The sequence below is a fragment of the Lissotriton vulgaris genome, chromosome 5 (assembly GCF_964263255.1).
Source record: "Lissotriton vulgaris chromosome 5, aLisVul1.2, whole genome shotgun sequence".
Classification (NCBI taxonomy): Eukaryota; Metazoa; Chordata; class Amphibia; order Caudata; family Salamandridae; genus Lissotriton; species Lissotriton vulgaris.
Window position 1 is genome coordinate 1,987,777,357 of NC_141693.1, and position 18,750 is coordinate 1,987,796,106.

Here is an 18,750-nt window from a genome sequence, read left to right on the forward strand (position 1 = left end):
GTGTGGACTGCTCACCTCAAAGCCTTCTACAGTGTATTTTTTCAGGTTAAGAGGTCACATTTTACCACTCTTGAGCCTGCCTTGAGCTCCCACTCATTGCACTACTGAGCCTAAAAACGTATTATAGACCCAGTAATGGTGGGAAAGTAAGGCAAACGCAGATGTTTCATCAGCCCACAAATTTCCACGGATTTGTAGACCTTGAACATAGGTCTCCGAACTAAGGGGGCATCTAAACCAATAGATTTAATATAGTTTTGAAAATGAACCCTTTTAATTCCTGATTGTCACTTTTTTGATTGGAAATACATCAAAAACAGCTGAACATTTCAATCAAAACCACACAAAGAATGTTTTTGGTATAACGTTTATCTTTCTGTCATGTTTGGTGTAAATCTGTCCTGCAGGAAAAGTGCAAAGATGGGGATTCTGTGTGCACTCCTCCAAAAGGGAATCCCCTAATACTTTTTGACCCTCTGAACAAATCTGCACCAACCTTAAAACTCAGAAACAGAACCAGATGGGTTAAGTTAATAAAAAATATGTTGTAAAAGTGATAGGTGGACAGAAACGCATTTTTAAAGCATTCACCAGGTTTCTTCTCAGGCGAGCAAAATTTGGACAGGAAGATCTCTACATCCTGGCATACGTTGCCTGGTGCAGCCTGCAGCCTTCCCTCCTTTAATCATGCTTAAGCCACCCACAAATTTGAGAAAGCAAAAAGAGTGAGGATGTAAGAACAGGCTCAAATTAACAGGGCAATCCGTTAGTTCACCCTGGAGAGGGAGTTCGTTTTCTGCGTGCTTCCAGGTGGCGCCAACGCTGGTCTGGTAGCAACTGAGCAGAGATGGCTCAGCTCCATGAATCGCTTTTTCATGCCAGACTGTAGTTTCAACGGCTCTGCCTGGAGAAATCTGCCACGGAATTGGAGCGTGGAGCATTTATGGTATGCCGGAGCTGATGAGCCTGCAGATGGAGGGTGATCGATAACACGCGCAGCTTGAGAAGGGATTAGCTGACATACTGAAAGCCATAGCTCTCCGCGCGATCCCTGTCCAGCAAAATTTCTGGCGAAAATGGCAGATGTTGTCAACCCCTTAGCCAATCCCATTCTTAACCTTTCCCTGAGTCAGGGAGCTTTGCCTCAATCCTGGAAACAGGCTATGGTTATTCCTCTCATTAAGAAGCCCAACCTGGATCCAGAAGTGCCATCCAATTACAGGCCGATCTCGCTCCTTCCTGCACTTACCAAAATCTTAGAGAAACACGTTCATAGCGTGCTCTCCAATTTCCTGGAGTCGAACGAGCTACTCCATGAGTCCCAATCGGGCTTTCGATCGAACCTTAGCACCGAGACGGCGCTCCTGGAAGTCTCTGAGATTGTGAAGGAGGTGTTGGACACCGGAGGCAGGGTGATGTTAGTTATGTTAGATCTGTCGGCGGCGTTCGACACCGTCCCCCATGAGGATCTCCTCACTAGGCTACATGACATCGGTCTAGGGGGGACGGTGCTCAACTGGTTTCGCTCCTTCTTAGCCAACCGCCGACAGACGGTCTGGGTCCCAACTGGATCTGCCGAAATGCCGCCATTGGGAGTTGGAGTCCCTCAGGGCTCAGTATTGAGCCCTACTCTATTTAACATCCTCATGACCCCTCTGGCGACATTGGCGGAATCCTATGGGGCCCGGATCGTCTCTTATGCTGACGACACCCAGCTTCTGTTCACCTGCCGCAAGAGCGAAGATTTCGATGGAGAAAGTATCCGTGAGTGCCTTGGGGCTGTTTTTAACTGGTTCCAACTCAACAGCCTCAAGTGCAACTCGGATAAATCCGAGATACTATTCTTCGGATGCCCATCGGAACCGGATTGGCATGGCTGGTGGCCCGCTGACATGTTCCCCCCAGCTCAGTCATCTAAATGGGCGAAGAACCTGGGAGTTAAAATTGACAATGAGCTTTCGCTCAAATCCCAGGTGGTTACTCTTACAGGAACGTGTTTCGGGATCCTTAGGATGCTTCGTAAGTTCTTTCCTCTACTTTCCGAGGAACATCGGAGGATAACTGTCCAGGCACTCATAGGATCCAGATTGGATTATGCAAATGTTCTGTATCTGGGTCTGCCAGAATATCTCTTACAGCGTATGCAGGTGACCCAGAACGCTGCTGCTCGAGCGAATTTTGGCCTGCATCGCCGTACTAGTGCCTCAAATCTACTTCTATCCCTCCATTGGCTTCCTATACGGAAGAGGATAATGTTTAAGGCTATGACCTTAGCCCATAAAGCCCTGCATGCCAATGGTGCAAAATACCTTCAGAAGAGGCTGGACTTCTACCGGCCCGCGCGATCCTTAAGATCGGAGTCATTGGCTCTGGCGGTGGTGCCACGTATAAAAAGGGCCCGACTGGGCGGTCGGTCCTTTAGATTCCTTGCCCCCCAGCTATGGAATTCCTTACCGCTGTCCTTGCGGGCCACATCTAATCTGCTTACCTTCAGGAAGGGTCTAAAGACCTGGCTGTTCTCTGGTTAGTGCGTCTTTCCTTTTTATTGGTTTCTGTCTTTTTATTACTGTTATGTTTCCCAGTCTTTTCTTAAGGTCTGGAGCACAAAGCGCCGGGACACTCCTTTGGAGTAGCCGTTGCGCTATAAAAGCCCCATATAACATAACATAACATAACATAGCAAGGGTAGTAACAATAGGAATAAAGAGCATTCTAGTCTGATTCCGGCCGCACTGGTCAATGGTGGCAGATGATGAGGTTAACGTCACATGCCTTAGGTCCACGAGGATCGTGCATTTGTCAGTGGATCCGTAATGCCGTGCATGTTGAGGCACCTTCGGTAGTCCAAGGCAGGCTTGGCATCTTACACACAGAGTAAGCTGTGGAAACGACCCATCCACCCTCCCTCTCATTCTTGTCCTGTCTTTTGGACACATTTAGTTTGCAAATTTACTCATTTCAAACACTTGAGTGACAAAGGATTTAGTACTTATGACTCAAACACAAATCAAGAACCTAAGACCAGAGGAGCATGTTAATGCATCAGGGAAAGACAGGATTTGCAACAAGTTCTCAAACTTTTTAATGTATGTTCTCCTCTTATAAGGTTAGTTGAACATCGTGGTGTGGCAGGTCCAGGCTGCAAACTTCCTTTGAAAGTGGAGGTTCGACTGGTATAAAGGGGCAACACATGTTGGAAAGTTTAATGAGATCCTCTTCTTACCCCACCGCGCTTTGTGCAAATGGGAGTAATCCAAGCAGGGTGACTCTGTTATACTTCGTCCCTAGGGTGTTTCCCACTCTCAGTGCCCTCCATATTACGCTTCACTTCTGTCATCAGCCAAGAAAGCTATCGCTCTTTCCAGTGAGATGAGAACTGGGAGGGACCGTATATGCACACGGTTGACTCACGCTCTGAATTAACTGCTACAGAGGAAGTTTTAATGCCCCACTTGGTGGCAGGGATAACTACACATTGATAATATTAAAAAGCCTACATCAAGATAACTTTTTATTTCACCTCCATAGGACCACGGACCGTAAAATATCATTCTAGGTATTTAACCTTATCTCCTAATCATCAATCTTATCATAAGTGGCGGCCTTTTCACATAGGTAAACTCAGACATGTATAAATCTACGTGTGTAAATGTACTTTCACACTTTGGAATAAATGTACTTGTTTTGACTATTCACACTTTCCAAAGTGTAGACTTGGATATCTTCATCCCCTAAAACCGGGAGGGTGGAAGGGTGGCATATTTATGAGTGTAACGTTACTACTTGTAAATTTTCATGCATAGGTGGAAATCTCCATCGACTTGGTGGCGATATCTGCCACTGTGGTAATCTCCTCAACAGTGGAAGAGTTCTCTCCAGGCTGGAGATCTCCTCATGGGAAAGAATAGGAAAAATGATTAAAGTTCTTTTTTTATTTTATTGTAAAATATTAATTATAAATATTTAAATATGTATTTCTTGCTCTAAAACTAATAAAATGTTACAGCACATTACCTTTTCAAAATAAGTTACTTAAACATATGAATTTATGCGAGAAATATTATTTTTAAACAAAATAAAATAAAAACCCGAGTTAGTAATTTTATTTTTTAATACTTAGTAAATGTAATAAAATGTTTTGTTTAGATATTGGAAAAGACATTTTAATCTTGTAATAAAAGTTTAAAATTGTAATTTATTTTTTAAAAGTTAACTATTTAAACAAATACAAAATTCAATTAATAATTATGTATCAAGATATATTAAAATGCAAAATTATTAATTCAATATTTTTTTTAAATAGTTAACTTTAAAAAAAATAAAGTACATTTTTAAACTTATAAATATAAAAGTTTAAATATGTTCACACTATATATAACACACAAATCAAATCAAATCAGGATTATTTATTCAGCACACAAATCACTTGAAAGTTTCATGGTGTTTGCGGACAGCTCTGAAAGCTGGCATGTTTCGTTGTCAAACAGCCATGTCTTTTACGTAATGCAAAAGCTGTTGTGTTCTGTGATCGTGCGTAAATTTGAGGGCAATTTGTTCCAAAAAGCAGGTGCAAGAAAAGAAAAGAATCTTCCTCCATTGCTAGAGGTACGGATTCTGAGTGGTGTAAGAAGAAATTCATTACTGGATCTCAGGGTCCTGCGAGGCTGGTACCAACTTAGCTTTTTGGCCCAGTAGCCCGGGCCTTTTCCGTACACATTTTTTTGTGGGTTAGACAAAGAATCTTAAAGCGAATTCGCTTTCTGACAGGGAGCCAGTGCAGAAATCTCAGGTTAGGGGCCGAAGGGGATCTTGGCAGGAGGTTGAGGACCAGACTGGCCACGGTGTTCTGCAGAATCTGAAGTCTTGTAAGGCCTTCATTGATTGAGGACAGCAGGGCATTGCCATTGTCCATACAGTTAATAATCAATCCCTGAACTAGAGGTTTTCTGGCCTCCATCGGAATCCATTTACAAACCTTGCATAAACTAAGCATCACACCGAAAGAGGAGCCAATTATATAGTTAATCTGATTTTTCATTGAAAGTTTATTGTCCATATGGAATCCTAAATTCCGCACCGTCTGTTTTGGAATTGGACAGGGGCCACCAGTCATGTGACCAGTGCTCATGAGCCTTGCCAAAAAGCAGAATCTCTGTCTTACCTCCGTTTTATTGGAGGTGATTTGTGCTCATCCACCTATCAACTTGTGACATGCAGTCTATGAATCGCAACTTTGTCTCTACCGGGTCTGACCCAAGGGTGATCAAGATCTGTCATCGGCATATGATACAACATCAAAGCCGTAAGATCTGATCACCTTGGCCAGCGGGGTAACGTAAAGATTAAAAAGAGTCGGGCTCAGGGTGGAGCCCTGTGGCACTCCCACCTTGACTGGCCTACAACATGAGACGGTGTTGCCTATCTATACCATTGTGACTCGGTCCATTAGATAGCTCTTGAGCCACTTTAGGGCATTTCCCCCGACACCAATCTCACAGAGCTGATGTTTTAGAATGCTGTGGGAGATGGTGTCAAAAGCGGGGGTTAGATCTAGCAGGACGAGGATTGATGGCTGACCTCTGTCCAATGCTAAGCCAAGACTTTGGCTACTCTGTTCTGCCTAACTACTGTGTCGCTAATCTCTCTGCCCTAGGACCCCTTGGGGACCCCTGTCTACCCCTGACCCAGGGCTTCTCAAACACTACGCCCGTAGAAGCATTTACTAACACATGTATAGCCCTCTTTTGCCCTACTGCATTAATGTACATTTCACAATTGTTTTTACCTATGCAGCGACTTTGTGCCTCTAATGTACACTGTGATATTTACAACCACACCAATTCAATGTTTTACTTTGAACATGTAAATTAACTTCCTGGTTTTATACCGTTTGATCTTTGTGATATTGTTCCTGTAAATACTTAATGCAGTTACATGCTTTTCTACTCCAATGGTTTGGGCGACCACTGTGTTCTTATGCGAACGATGTACAGTATATACGCCTTTCTCACTGTCTGTCTACGTCCTACATGGCGTTTTCCACACCAGTTCTTCCTGGTTTATTTAGTTACCACGGCAACACTATGACACGTTCAAACCCCGCCCCCGCCCCTCCCCTGTCACGCCCCCCCTGTTTCAAGCAGCCTATCCCAGGCTATTTACTACGTCCGAACACTTCCGGGTTTCACGGAACCTCGCACTAACCGGGAGCAACCCACACATCAAGAGCCCTCAACGCCCTCGGCCGCCTTGCTTGATTCAGGTACGCACATCAGCACAAACGCGCTACTCGTCTAATACCGGCGGTTCACCGGTATTGATCGTAGCCGCTCAGCTATGCCTACCGGGTTCCTCCAATACCCCAACCGGCCCCCCCTTTCTTCTTCCCCCCGCAGGCGCTGCCCAATCAAGCCATCGACTGCGCGCTTATCCTCCAGGTAATTGTTTTCACCAACTGAGCCCGAACTGTACCTTCTTACTCCTCCGATAATCAACAACCCTGTTTCCCTCGTAGACGCCGCATTCACAGATGTTACCAGGGCGTTCAGCGACTCACGGGATCCACACCACGTGAGCCAGTACGCCCTAATCCTTTATTCCGCGCTGCGCATAGTCCACCTATACCGGAGTAACTCTAGTTTGCCTTCCACTCCCTCACGCTACCGCGCACACGCGGCGCTACCTAATTCACCCGTTACCTACGATCACCTTTTGCACTATGTCCTTTCCCCCTCCACCCCCTCACGATCCACTCGATATCGCTCACACACGTAGTACCTTATGTACTCGGTGTCTACAATGACCATTTCTTAGGTGTCTCACGATCGTGCCGGGTATCTACCACCGCACGCCTCCCTATCACAACTTCTCACCAATTGATAGTACCGTTTTATGGCATTTGCGCCAGTGATCCGCCTACCCACCCGTCACCTGGCCACCTTCATGCTGTTAAACTCATGATCCGTTCACAAGCCGACCAGGACCACTCACCTGCTCTGTGCACTCCTCACAATACCTCACATCCTACCAGCCTCCCCACGTACTTGCCCCTTCTCAGTGCGTTACTCTTTCGCCTGCGCGCCTTTTACCTCCCCTCCCTCCCCCTGATTTAATCCTTTTTCCCCCCAGCACTGCCTGACATCGACAACCCTGTCCTGATGACGATCCCGACTCACGGGGATCGAAACGCCGTCGACATCACAGCGCAATTTTAGGGCACCTATTTACGTTTTGTGCTCCTGTAAAACTGTTTATTCCACGATTTAAGTGAATTTAACTTAACCCTGCGGAGCCATCACTGTATTATTTTCTTGTCACCTTGCGCCGTTCACGCTGTTCACCTTTAGCACTTGCGTCTTCACTTTTCACTAAGTGTATATATTCTTCACTCTCCAAGTGCCCTCGGGTTGTCACATGATTTCCTCTGTACAGTGCTGTTTAACTGTATTACCATGTGTAACAACCCCCTTTACTTTGGTGAATAACAAGCTTTTAAACCATATGAGCCTCCTTGTTTCTTGTTTTTGTAATGCAGACTGCATACATTACTTAACTATCTTAAATTGAAACCTGTTGCATATTTGTGATCAGCATTTCTGTATCTGGATCCTGTAATATCTCAGCGTGATGATTAAAGTCACCTATTAAGAGGAAAAGATCAGAGGCCAATACTTGTGGTGCAATAGTCTTAAGTAGTTTGTCTAAGAAGTCATTTTTGGGGCCGGGAGGTTTGTATACTAAGGCTCCTCTCCAAGCACCCCTAGATGGTCCCTCTATGCCAAAATCACATAGTTCAAATTGGCCCGAGCTTATAGTTTCTAAAGAGGTAATACTCACGCCAGAGATAGTGGCTATGAGTAGACCTCCTCCTATTTTCTCCATTCTGTCCACTCTAGTTATATTATATTGTTGTGGAAAGGCAGTTATTACATCTGCAGAGGCATACTTATGTAGCCACACAAACACACACATATATATATATATATCAATTTATGTATGTATTCCAAAACACATTCTTTCCTAATCCCAATGACCACAATGATGGCAGTGCGTAGATGGGCCGGGAATGCCCTGTAATAGCCAAAACCACTCTCCCTGTAAGAACGAATAGGAAAATCCACGTATTTCATTTCAGCAGTACCACAAAGTGATATATTGCAAACATGTTTTCTAACACAGGGTTGATGGTATGCTGTCCCTTGCAGGCCACCATCACGGCTACCATTGCAGTGTTTATAGCCAATCACAAGGGGTTGCAAATTGCAACTTGCCAAATAGATATTCATTGTGCAGGCCATTCTGCGACCCGCTGTAGACGGTGATTTTGTGACATAACGTAGCTACACAAAAAGTTTGTGTACAATTAGCGACCACTTTTTGGAACAGACTCTTAGTACTAGGTCTGAATTATTCAGTCCTCCACCATGGAGGTACAAGTTACATTTTATAGCAGAGAATGGACAAAAAGATTCTAAGATTGCAAACTCATAAATGAAAATACTTAAAAATTTTAAAATGAAATACATTCACAATATTACCTCTTTCAAGGCGCGATTCGCTTCACCTTCATCAATACATTCAACCTGCAAAAGAAAGAGAAACTTGTTGATTTGAGTTATAGAGCCTCGTTGTGGCAGTGCTAGTTTACAGCAGTAAATATTGTGGCAGTGCTAGTTTTTAGCAGTAAGGATTCACAGTGAATGACCAGGAATTGACTGGATCAAGAGGGCAAAGCTGCAGAATGATACTAAGGGGCCAGTGGGCTCCATGGGACCTTTAATTGTGTAGATGTGGATGTGCCAAGGTAGTCACCTCAGGCAGAGACACAAGTGCCCGTCCAAGTGGATGCAAATGCCATTCGAGTATCAGCATTCAGGGTCATAGAACTTGAACAGTGAGACGCCTCCAGATTTTGCTTCAAAGCTTACCCAAAGGCATGGAAGCAAAGACTGCCTACGTTAAATCGTGTGGAGTAAGCAGAATATAAAATGCATCAGCTCCATGTGGTGCACACTGTCGATAATACAGAAACGAATAACACACACCTAGACAACCAAAGAGATTGAGATGATAGTCACACCTTTGAACTTCAGTCAAAAGAGATTGAGATTGAGGTAATTGTCAGTCTCTGAAAGGAATTAAGGTGTTTTAGCAGCAGGTAGGTGAATATGTGGATGGTCATCGCAGTTGAAGTCTCTCTGAAGAAGGCCCTGGGCAGACAGAGGTCAATAGCATTACTGAGAAACCATGGAGATCACGTAAGTAGTAAGTAAGTAACTGAGCTTATAAAGCGCCTGGTTACACTAGCCAGTGTGTCCCTGCGCTGTACCGCTGAGGAACCCATCCTGGTATGTTCCTGTGAGGCGCCCACTCCTGGGCACCCCAAGGTGAAGCCAGGCATCCTTAGCGATTAGGGCTGGTGGGGAGATTAAGCAAGCTATTGCCTAGAGTTACAGAGTGGGACCCATGATTAGAGTAGGCACCGTGGCGAGAATTATCGGGTCCGCGGACATTGTGCCCAAGACCCTGATGCGACGGGAATTGAACCCTGGTCCCGGGTCAGATCTCTGCATCAGGGTCTGCCGCTCTAACCAATAAGCCACACTTCTCCAGGTGTTTCTAGAGCCTAATTCAGAGACAGTCAACAATCCACTAAAAAAGCATCTCCTCCAGCTGTGGTTAAACATAGAAGGATGGCGGCACACCCTGGAAACAACCTTCCTACTGTGCTAAAATGTACATGTTCTTTCCTCCATCTCAACCCCTTAAAAGTCATTTTCCAGTTCTATATATCTTCAAAACCAGCTGATTCAAGGCATTATACACTACATCCATGCTAAAACCAAAATCCAAACCATCTGCGCAGAAGACCTCAGCAAGTGCTTTTATTTCTGCTAACCGCTGGGAGATCATGGAGGATCAAGGAGGAATTGTGCAACCAGTCTCCAGCAATTCCAGCTCTACCTGAACAATGCTGAGGATCATCAGTCGATACGGGATGAAGAGATCCCTGGGTCACATGTAAAATGGGAGCCCTTTTTATAAAGCCATTTTGTTTATTATTTGAGGGTTATTTATAAAGGAGAAACCTACCCTGGGGAGCAGCAAAGTGCTACTCATAGTGACAATGCTCATAACCTGCATGTAGCTAAGAGGCGTGCAGATATCCTGGCAATGAGAACTCAAGAGAAATTTACCGGAAATGTATTTATTTATTTTTGGTTACCAATAGGTGCCCTGGTGCTGAAATACTGAAACCCAGAAAGTCTAGCTCACAAGAGAATACGAATTATTACTGATTAAATAGCCAGGTGTTTAACTGTCTTCTGAGCTTCATGAAATTCACAAGGTTCCTCAGATCCATGGATAGTCACTTCGAGGCCTTTGCTGCCTGAAACACAGATGATCTACCCTCCAGTCCGAACCTCCCTTTAGGAACCGGAAGGACACAATCAGAGCATGGGTTCCACTTCTGAGAGTACAAGGAAAATTGTTGGCGATCGAAATGAGGACCCACATTATGAAGCGTCTTAAAATACTGCCACAGGCCTTGGGGCAAATATGCTTCTGAGTTGGAAGCCAGTGTAGATCTGCAGGTGCACGGAAATGGATTTATGTCACAGGTATTTTAGTAGACACAAATCTCTTGCATCCTGTAATGACTGCATCAGTGAAGGGTATAGGCTGGGATTCCCAAATACAGGGCATTCGCATCAATCAGCAGAGAGCCTACATCTTTGGCCGGATGCAGTAGTGTGAGCTTTCCAGAAAAATTTTAAATGACAAAAGCAAAAGGAAGTGACTTTTGCTAATTGTGACTTCAGTGAAAACTCATTATCAAACATGAACCCAAGGTTCTTCACAGTCATAACAGGCCGTGTGCATTCGCCAAAGGATTACAACCACCATTCTGACAACCACCAACTTGGCAAACCATCTAACACCATAACCTGAGTTTTGTCTGAGCTCAGCTTCAGGCAGCTGCCACAGCACAAAGCACAGAATGAAAACTGATTCGGGCATCACTGCTGTTGCTGTCGGGCCCAAGAACTGTTGGAGTGTCATCTGCATAGTACATGCAAGTGAACTGTTACTCCCTGATTAGCTCAGCAAGAGGAGCCACTGCAGATTAAGATGCTTGGTCTTCAGCAACACATAACCCGGGTTGGCTGAAAATCTTGGCATAAGCACTGTTAGCCTGTGGTCAGGTAACAATGACGGCATTAAATGAAGGACCTGGCCATGCCTTCCAACCCCTCTGAGCCTGTCGAGCAGTATATTGTGCCTCATGGTCATGAAGGATACAGAGAGGTCAAGGCGGAAGAGCGCAAGAACTCCACCCAGAGACAGAATCATCTTTAGGTTGTTCTGGACATCGACCAGCACGACCTCTGTTGCATTAGAGACAAGAAACCCATAAGTAGAGAGTTAGCTGTAAAAAAATCCCTTTTGCAAAAAAATCAATATTTTTTTCTGGACCTTGATAGACGGAAAATGCGGCTGAACAAGGATCATCTGGAGATCCTGATTAATCTATTAGAGTCTGAGCAGACCCCAAAATCAGGACACAATACGAAAATGCTTTCAGTAACTGGAATGAAAAAGTTTGAGACAAAATCAAAGTTTTACCCCTGAAGAACCTGGGTAAAGTTACAGAGAGAAAGAGATGGATTGGCAGTCTATAATGCACTTGTAGGATTAGTGTTCTCTAAAAACTTTGAACATTTCACAAGAGATGTTGCCCCGGTGAGTAGCTGGGAGGAATTGAACTCTGACTGTGTTTGTCTAACGGTTTTGTAGTTCTCGAGGATAGTTTTAACTTCCCTTGAGAAGTGCAGAAGCTTGTTTAGCTGCCGACAACTTAGAGGTATACCAAAGTGCAGATGCTCTTTTCTGGTGAGACTTGTTGGCACCCCTGGGAGCAATTTTGTGTAGCGCAGTTGAAATCCAGGAATTAAAGTTAGCATTATTGATCTGGACATCCCTCCTGAAAGTGCCAGGAAGAGCTGATAACATATCACCAACATTCTCACCATTTACTTTCGTCAGCTCTTCCTCTGAAATAGAAAAACAGGGGTAAATATTGGTCTGCGGACGGGCTGTCTCAAAGTTCAAAAAAAATAATAAGGCAGAGTGGTCATGCAGGCCAGTGGTAGACTCCAAAGAGTGGTTACCAAATCACTATACACAAATATTAGGTATAAAATATGGTCAGTCCTATGCGCAAGCTCAGTTGTAATTTGGTCAAGATGAGGTTCAGGCTGACAGTAAGTTGCTGGAGGCTGAGGATGTCTGCCTATTCAGCCTAATGCGATGAACTTAGAGTTGCCAACAAAAAGGAGACATCACATTTATGGAGTTATATCCAAAGCTAGAAGCTATGGATGACAGCATACCAGGACATGGGGTGTGGGCATCAGCAGAAATGGAAAAGGCCAATATTTCTGCATTAAGATTCTACCCTGAAGAGTAATTGCTGAATTTAAGCCTGCCACAGTGAATAATAGCCACGCCTCTGCCGCACTTCTCTGCCGCACTTCTCTGCATGAGCGATGTACAGTATCTTAAGGCGGAGGGGATAGCCAAACGTATAACTGGGAATCAACAAATCCTTATTCCATCTTCCTATCTTCAAAAATATAATCAACTGCTAGTCTTCAATATGTAATCACCATGATTGCTATAAGATCTAACATTGAGTAATGAAGCTTCTAGTAAACCCATCTTAGACATGGCAGGGGGACCAGTGGTAAGATTTATGAAGACACAGAATTCCAAGTGGGGAGATTCTGGATTAGAAAAAGCAGCCTTTCAGTGGGGAGAATAGAGATTGGAATCTAAGATGGATGACTGGAAAGAGAATGCAGACCGTAAAGTGACTTGCAGGGCTTTCTCCAACTCGCCTGTGACCCTTTCAAATGGGTTCAAGCTTGAGGGTGTTGATGAGAGGAGTAGAGGGTCCCTTTGTACTGTAGGGAAAACATATGCCTTTTTCGACTTCAAGCTTTTCCAGCTCTATTAGCCACATCAGGTTGAATAGTGGTTAAGAGGGGAAGCCTTTCACACGTTTGTGCCTTTAAGACCAGGCTCAGGTGATGCAGCTCATGGTCTGGTAAATCTTTACTGATGGACCTACATCTAACCCAAACATACAAGTCCACCACCTAAACAACACAAAGAGCTGTCCTGAGATGCAGCAGTAATCGAGAGGCATAAGATGGCACCCCATCAACTGTGAGGAGTGATCCCAGCCTGGTTAATTTATAATTAATGTATGAAAGGACAATCATAAATCATGAGTATTACATATGGGTCTCCTGAGTTACAGAGGGGACGTCCGTTAATCAAGCAATCAAATTTAATTCAGCAATTTCATTGTTTCAGAGGTGGGAAGTCAAAACATTACTGTCACCTACATTTCTACACACTATAGTTAAAACGATAAGGAATAAGATGTGATCTGTTGACTAGACTGCTTACTTTGCAACCAGGAGACACACACTCTAATCCTAAACCCCTAGCTTACCAAACGGTGTGAATGTTAGCCAATATCTGCCTCCTCCTGGGTCCCACATAATTTATCTGCACCACATTTGCAAGCAGAGGAAATGGACTGACTTGCTATATTAAACACAAAAAAACATAAGTTATTGTACATGTAGAAATGTGGTCTAAAAGAGTTGAAGTGGAATGTATGTCACAATATCAAGATAAAAAAGATAATCTTGCCAAAATAACATAAAGACGATATACATATCTTTAAGTATAGGTTTACTATCCTTCACTCCACATCTTTGTACCTTGTATATGTGGTGATACGAACAGTACATTTTTCCTATATATACTTCCTTTCTCAATAGTGTGGTTGTAGACATTTTGGATATGATCATTTGGCAGGATGATGTTTAAAATGTGATACTGTGGCAGAACACCATTTAAATATTGTAATCTGCCAGGAGGACACTCTCTTGCCAGCTTAGCGGAGTCTTGGCAGCGACTCATAGGATGGCAGGTGTGGAAGTGAGCTGATTAGATAGTGTGCCGCCTCGGTAGATACTTTTGTGTATGTAAGGAAATCTAAAAGAGCTGTCCCTATTAGAAGAAGCTGGAATCAAATCAGTAATTTGCAACATACTATCACCTTACCTCCTCACAGAGTTGCATTGCATTTGTGGTGGTATGGCCTGTAACTGTGAACACAGAACATTGTACGGTACAACAATTGTTATCCTTCCCCTCTCAAGGCACTCGGCAGACATGCATAACGCTGTTGATCATCTAAAGGTACTGGTGTGTATGCACATTGAAGGCCATGAGGCTACCATGCTGCATAGGGCAGTACATCCAATCATATCATCAGTCGAACACCCTGGCACCATCACACAATGTTATGAGATATAGAGTGAACACTATCGCAACCACTCGTACATTATGTCACATCTCTTGCAGCACTCACCTTCTTCAGGGCAAACCTCTCTCCCGTGCTGTCCTCCACGATAAACACTGTGCCGAAGGCTCCAGGTGGCAGCTCTTCCAAAACCTGTGGGAGGATGAAAGCACAGGAAGAAGGAAGAGAAGGTGAATGAGGAGACAACAGCGCCATGGTCATTAGGGATCTGCATGTTGCATGGTGAGACAACTGTTTAACATACACATGTAACATGGCGGTAGCCTGTTTGAGACAGGAGGCAAAAACATAAGGACACATCAGCCAAATTGAAAACAAATGGCCTAAAATAGAGAAAGCACCTAAGCACTCCAGATACATTTCAATTCCCTCACTAATCTATATGGAAAGCAAACTTGTTGCCCTATTACAGTTGAATTCTGGGTGTTTTTCAATATGGGACTGAGCCTAAAAGAAGGGGACACTATTAGTGAACTAGAATTAACAACCCACATAGGGAAAAATTGACTTCATTGACCAGTTTCCATGAGTCGGAAAAGGCTGGACCTGGTGGCCTTACTGGTAAAATGGCAGTACCTTAGACAATCAAGCCATTGACAATGCTCAGATAACAGGGAGTACTTTTTTTGGTAACTGTTGAACGGCACTTCTATCTTTTCCCTCTACAATAGAGCGGTGGGTCTTGCTAGCACTAATTTACAATTGAGCTAGTAAGAGATCCAGCAAAGCGTGAGTTGACTACGGCAGGCCCCTGTTTCGGCCCAGGATGTCTTTGTCTCCAGAAGCTGGATGTAATGATCAACTGCATTACCCGTAACATTTAAAACACTGGCTGCGAACACTGTACTGACCCTCAAAAGTGCCCAATACTTGTCTCACATCATCTTTGCCAATATTTTCTAAAGCTTTTATCCAGCTGGATATTCTAACACCTTTATCGGAATTTAAAGGATCATTTCTAAAAATGTTCAGTTACAGTAAGATCTATATCTGTAACTTAGGCTCTGTGTGTTATCCCCATTAGATTGCACAGTGCACAGCAAACTGAGTTTAGTTAAAGTGTCCGACTTGAGCAGGGAAGATAGTTAGATCTAGCTAACACAATTTCTGCACCGCGATCTTTGCATTCAAATGCTGCTATTTAGTAAGTTGATAAAGTTGATGTCGAGGGCACTTTTTAAACGTTTTAGCCACTAACTCTGTTTTTTAACTGATAAGGGAAGTTGGGTAATGTCCTAATGGGGTGAATTGGAACTAGGGAATCCCTGGAGCTCATATATTAACGTATTAGTTTTGGGACAAATCGTTATAAGCAGATGCGGTGCTCAAAGGGAAGGGAATTACCCTAAACCCTCCAAACTTAGACCCTAAGGTCATTACTTAAATCAGACAACAATCCTTAGCACACGCATGTATCAGGAGTAACATAGAATTTTCAATGGTTACATAAAAAAGAGAACAATGTGTTATTTTCAGATCTTTGTCTTTAATTCTTTTCGTCCATCCAACAAAGGGACCACTGCCTACTCTTAAAAAATGAAAAGAAAAAACTTTTCATTTTTTGTTGATCTACAGTGTCAAATACAGCAATCAATCAATCAATCAGTGACACTTATAGAGCGCGCTACATACCCGTAGGGTCTCAAGGCGCTGATCTCCAAAAGGCAAGTGGTCTGGGGAAGCTCACAAAGGCGGCAAGCCTTTGAAGCTTCCACTTCGTGGACCCTGCCCATCCTGGGGGGGGGAGGCTTGGCATCTCGTCCCAGGATGTGCACTGTTTCAGGACCCCAAGAGCAGCAGGCTCTCGATCCAGGGGTCCAGACCTACTTGGTCTAGGAACCTTCTGAGAGCCACATGTATTAACATTAGTGTTTGAAATTACCACTTTTGCACTTCCTAGAGGCTTGCAACTAGACCTACCTCATAAATACTAATGAGGTAGGTCTAAGTTTGCGATCCATTGGAAATCTCAAAAATCACAGGGATGTGGCCTGCTGGGGTCAGCAGACCACTGTCAGTTATTGCTTTTAAATATAGCAATCATTCTTTTTTTAAATGCAGCCCATTTTCCTTAAATCACATTTAAAGTGAACTTTGATGGCCAAACAAGTTACTCCAATTTGCCACTTGAAATACATGGCAGATAGGAAAAGGGCAAGATGGCAAAATGGAAATCTTATTATTGTGAAGCTCCGACTCCAAGGTGTTACCAATATAGTTAAAACACAGTTGGATGATCAAACTGGGCATTACATTTCGAATCTAGCCTGATGAACAGCTGCTACGTCACTGTTATTTGGATTTTCATTTCATTTCTACTTGAAAAGTCTACTTCATCATTCGCAGAGAGCTGCTTAACGTATCTTTTTCTGATACCTCTGCCTCTCTGTCGGTGCAGTAGAAAATATATCCTTTTCTAATTCCCAATTGCTGCAAATGTCAACACTACTGGGTTTTAACATCTGTTTGTGTTAACTTGTACTGATCTCTCACTTTTGATTGCTATGACCATCGTGCCAAAGTTCCAGGTTTCAACACAGTTGGACATCCTAATGGGATGCCAAACTGAAAAGTAATGCCGATACAATTACACTATTGGATATGACTAACTAAAACACATCAGCATCATTCAAATCACTGTCTAAGTACTGCTCGTTTGAAAGAAAGGCCCAGAATCAAACAGGTCCTGCTCCTTCCAGGACTTCAGATCTAATTAGTAACACCAAACTTAAACAATATAAAAGAGAAACAGTCTTGTTCTTTCTATCATCTAAATGCAGAAGTTCAGGTTTTAGACTTATTCCCATAGTTCACCCATCCTCAATGAACCTCACTGGCTTCCCATTGAAGCAAGGATTACATTCAACATCAGACATCCTGCTTACAAAGCCATGCATTGAAGTCTTCCAACATTTCTAGCCAAACTTCTCAACATCTCATGAGGCCAAAGAGGTCTGAGGAGCAGAACTTTCCTATATCTAAACCTAGAAACACCTAAATCCAAAACTTCTCAAGCGCTGAACGCAACTCTCTCTGATACCACAGCAGCTTTCTGGAACTCCCTCCCTGTGCATCTACAAGCTGTACCCACCTCCTGACAACCAGGAAACAACAGAAAATATATCTCTTCCGAATACCCCTTGACAATATGGCCCCCAACAAACTCATGGCCGACTCACTCAATGCAAACTGGTATTATCTCCCTTGTGGTCTGTATCTCCCAGCCCTGGAAAAGCACACTAATATCACATCCTAAAAAAGCAGAAATAAAAAATATAAATAAAAATGTATCTGTAATAGGTTTATAGACACAGATGCTTTGAGACTTCTGCACCAAGCATGTATCTGATGCGTTTCTGCCTGTACTGTGTATTCCTTGAATTCTGAAGTAGTCTCCTAAGCAGGGCTTCCAATGCCGTGACCAGCAGCAGCCCAGCTTTGTGCTCATCTTTAGCCCCCGTCTTCTTTGGTGATATTAAAAGAAGCATTCTAGACCATGCTTGCCTCAGTTTTTAAGTCTAGCCTCCTCTTAAAGAGGGGGTACATTATAGATGTGCCTGGTAAACAGATTACAGCCTGGCAGGTTCTCTGATACTGAAACCTCTCTTTGATGGCCCAGGTGTGTAGTACATTTCTGTCACTTTTCCTCGGATAGAGCTAAAATGCAAATACCATTACTTGGATGGATATTTATCGGTCTGTTTTGCATCACTGTTCTGGATTTTTAACTGGACAATAAGTTTGCTTTTGCAGAAGTTTATCTAAAAGGTTTTATATACATCTTGTCCCAGTCTTGGAGGTTTTGTGTCAGGGTTAGTTCCTAAAATTCACTGCCATATGACATACAATAGAATAAACAGGATTATTCCATTGGAGGTGCTGATTTTGTTGAATAATTTATTTCTGGTGTAAAACAGCTTTTTTTCCTATTGTATGTTGACAGATTAAAGGTTAGTAGAGGCCCTTAGTGTAAGTCACAGGTAAGCTTATATCAAGGCAAACGCACCCACCCCACCCCCATCCCAATACACTAAATCCTGTCTGGAAGGTAGTCAAACCTCGCTGTGACAGGATGCCTATTGTTCTGGTTTTCCCCTGCTCGTGCTTGGCTCAGCAGCAAGAGAGCAGCATCGGCAGGTCGGCAGCAACCATTTTGTGCTGTCCGAGTCAAGAAGGCTGGTATCGGAAGCACTGACAGCCTAACGTAGGGCTCTTCCAGTGCTTGGAATCATACCTCCCACACCATGTGGATATGTTTCCAACATGTTTGATACCAAACATGATAAGATTAATTGCAGCCAATTATAGATGCTCATGCTTCACTGACAACCTGGGAGAATGGA

At 43.5% G+C, this 18,750-nt stretch overlaps 1 protein-coding gene across 2 annotated transcripts in view; it reads right to left on the reverse strand.

Moving 5' to 3' along the window:
• STKLD1 (serine/threonine kinase like domain containing 1) overlaps window positions 1–18,750 on the reverse strand; it is a 376,807-nt gene that overhangs the window by 342,629 nt on the left and 15,428 nt on the right. For both annotated transcript variants that reach the window (XM_086924725.1, XM_086924724.1), the window contains exons 2-3: window positions 14,456–14,539; window positions 8,538–8,582 (exon numbers count right to left, since the gene is read on the reverse strand). In XM_086924725.1, coding sequence (XP_086780851.1) covers window positions 8,538–8,582; window positions 14,456–14,539 — 129 coding nt within the window. The remainder of the gene's footprint in view (window positions 1–8,537; window positions 8,583–14,455; window positions 14,540–18,750) is intronic.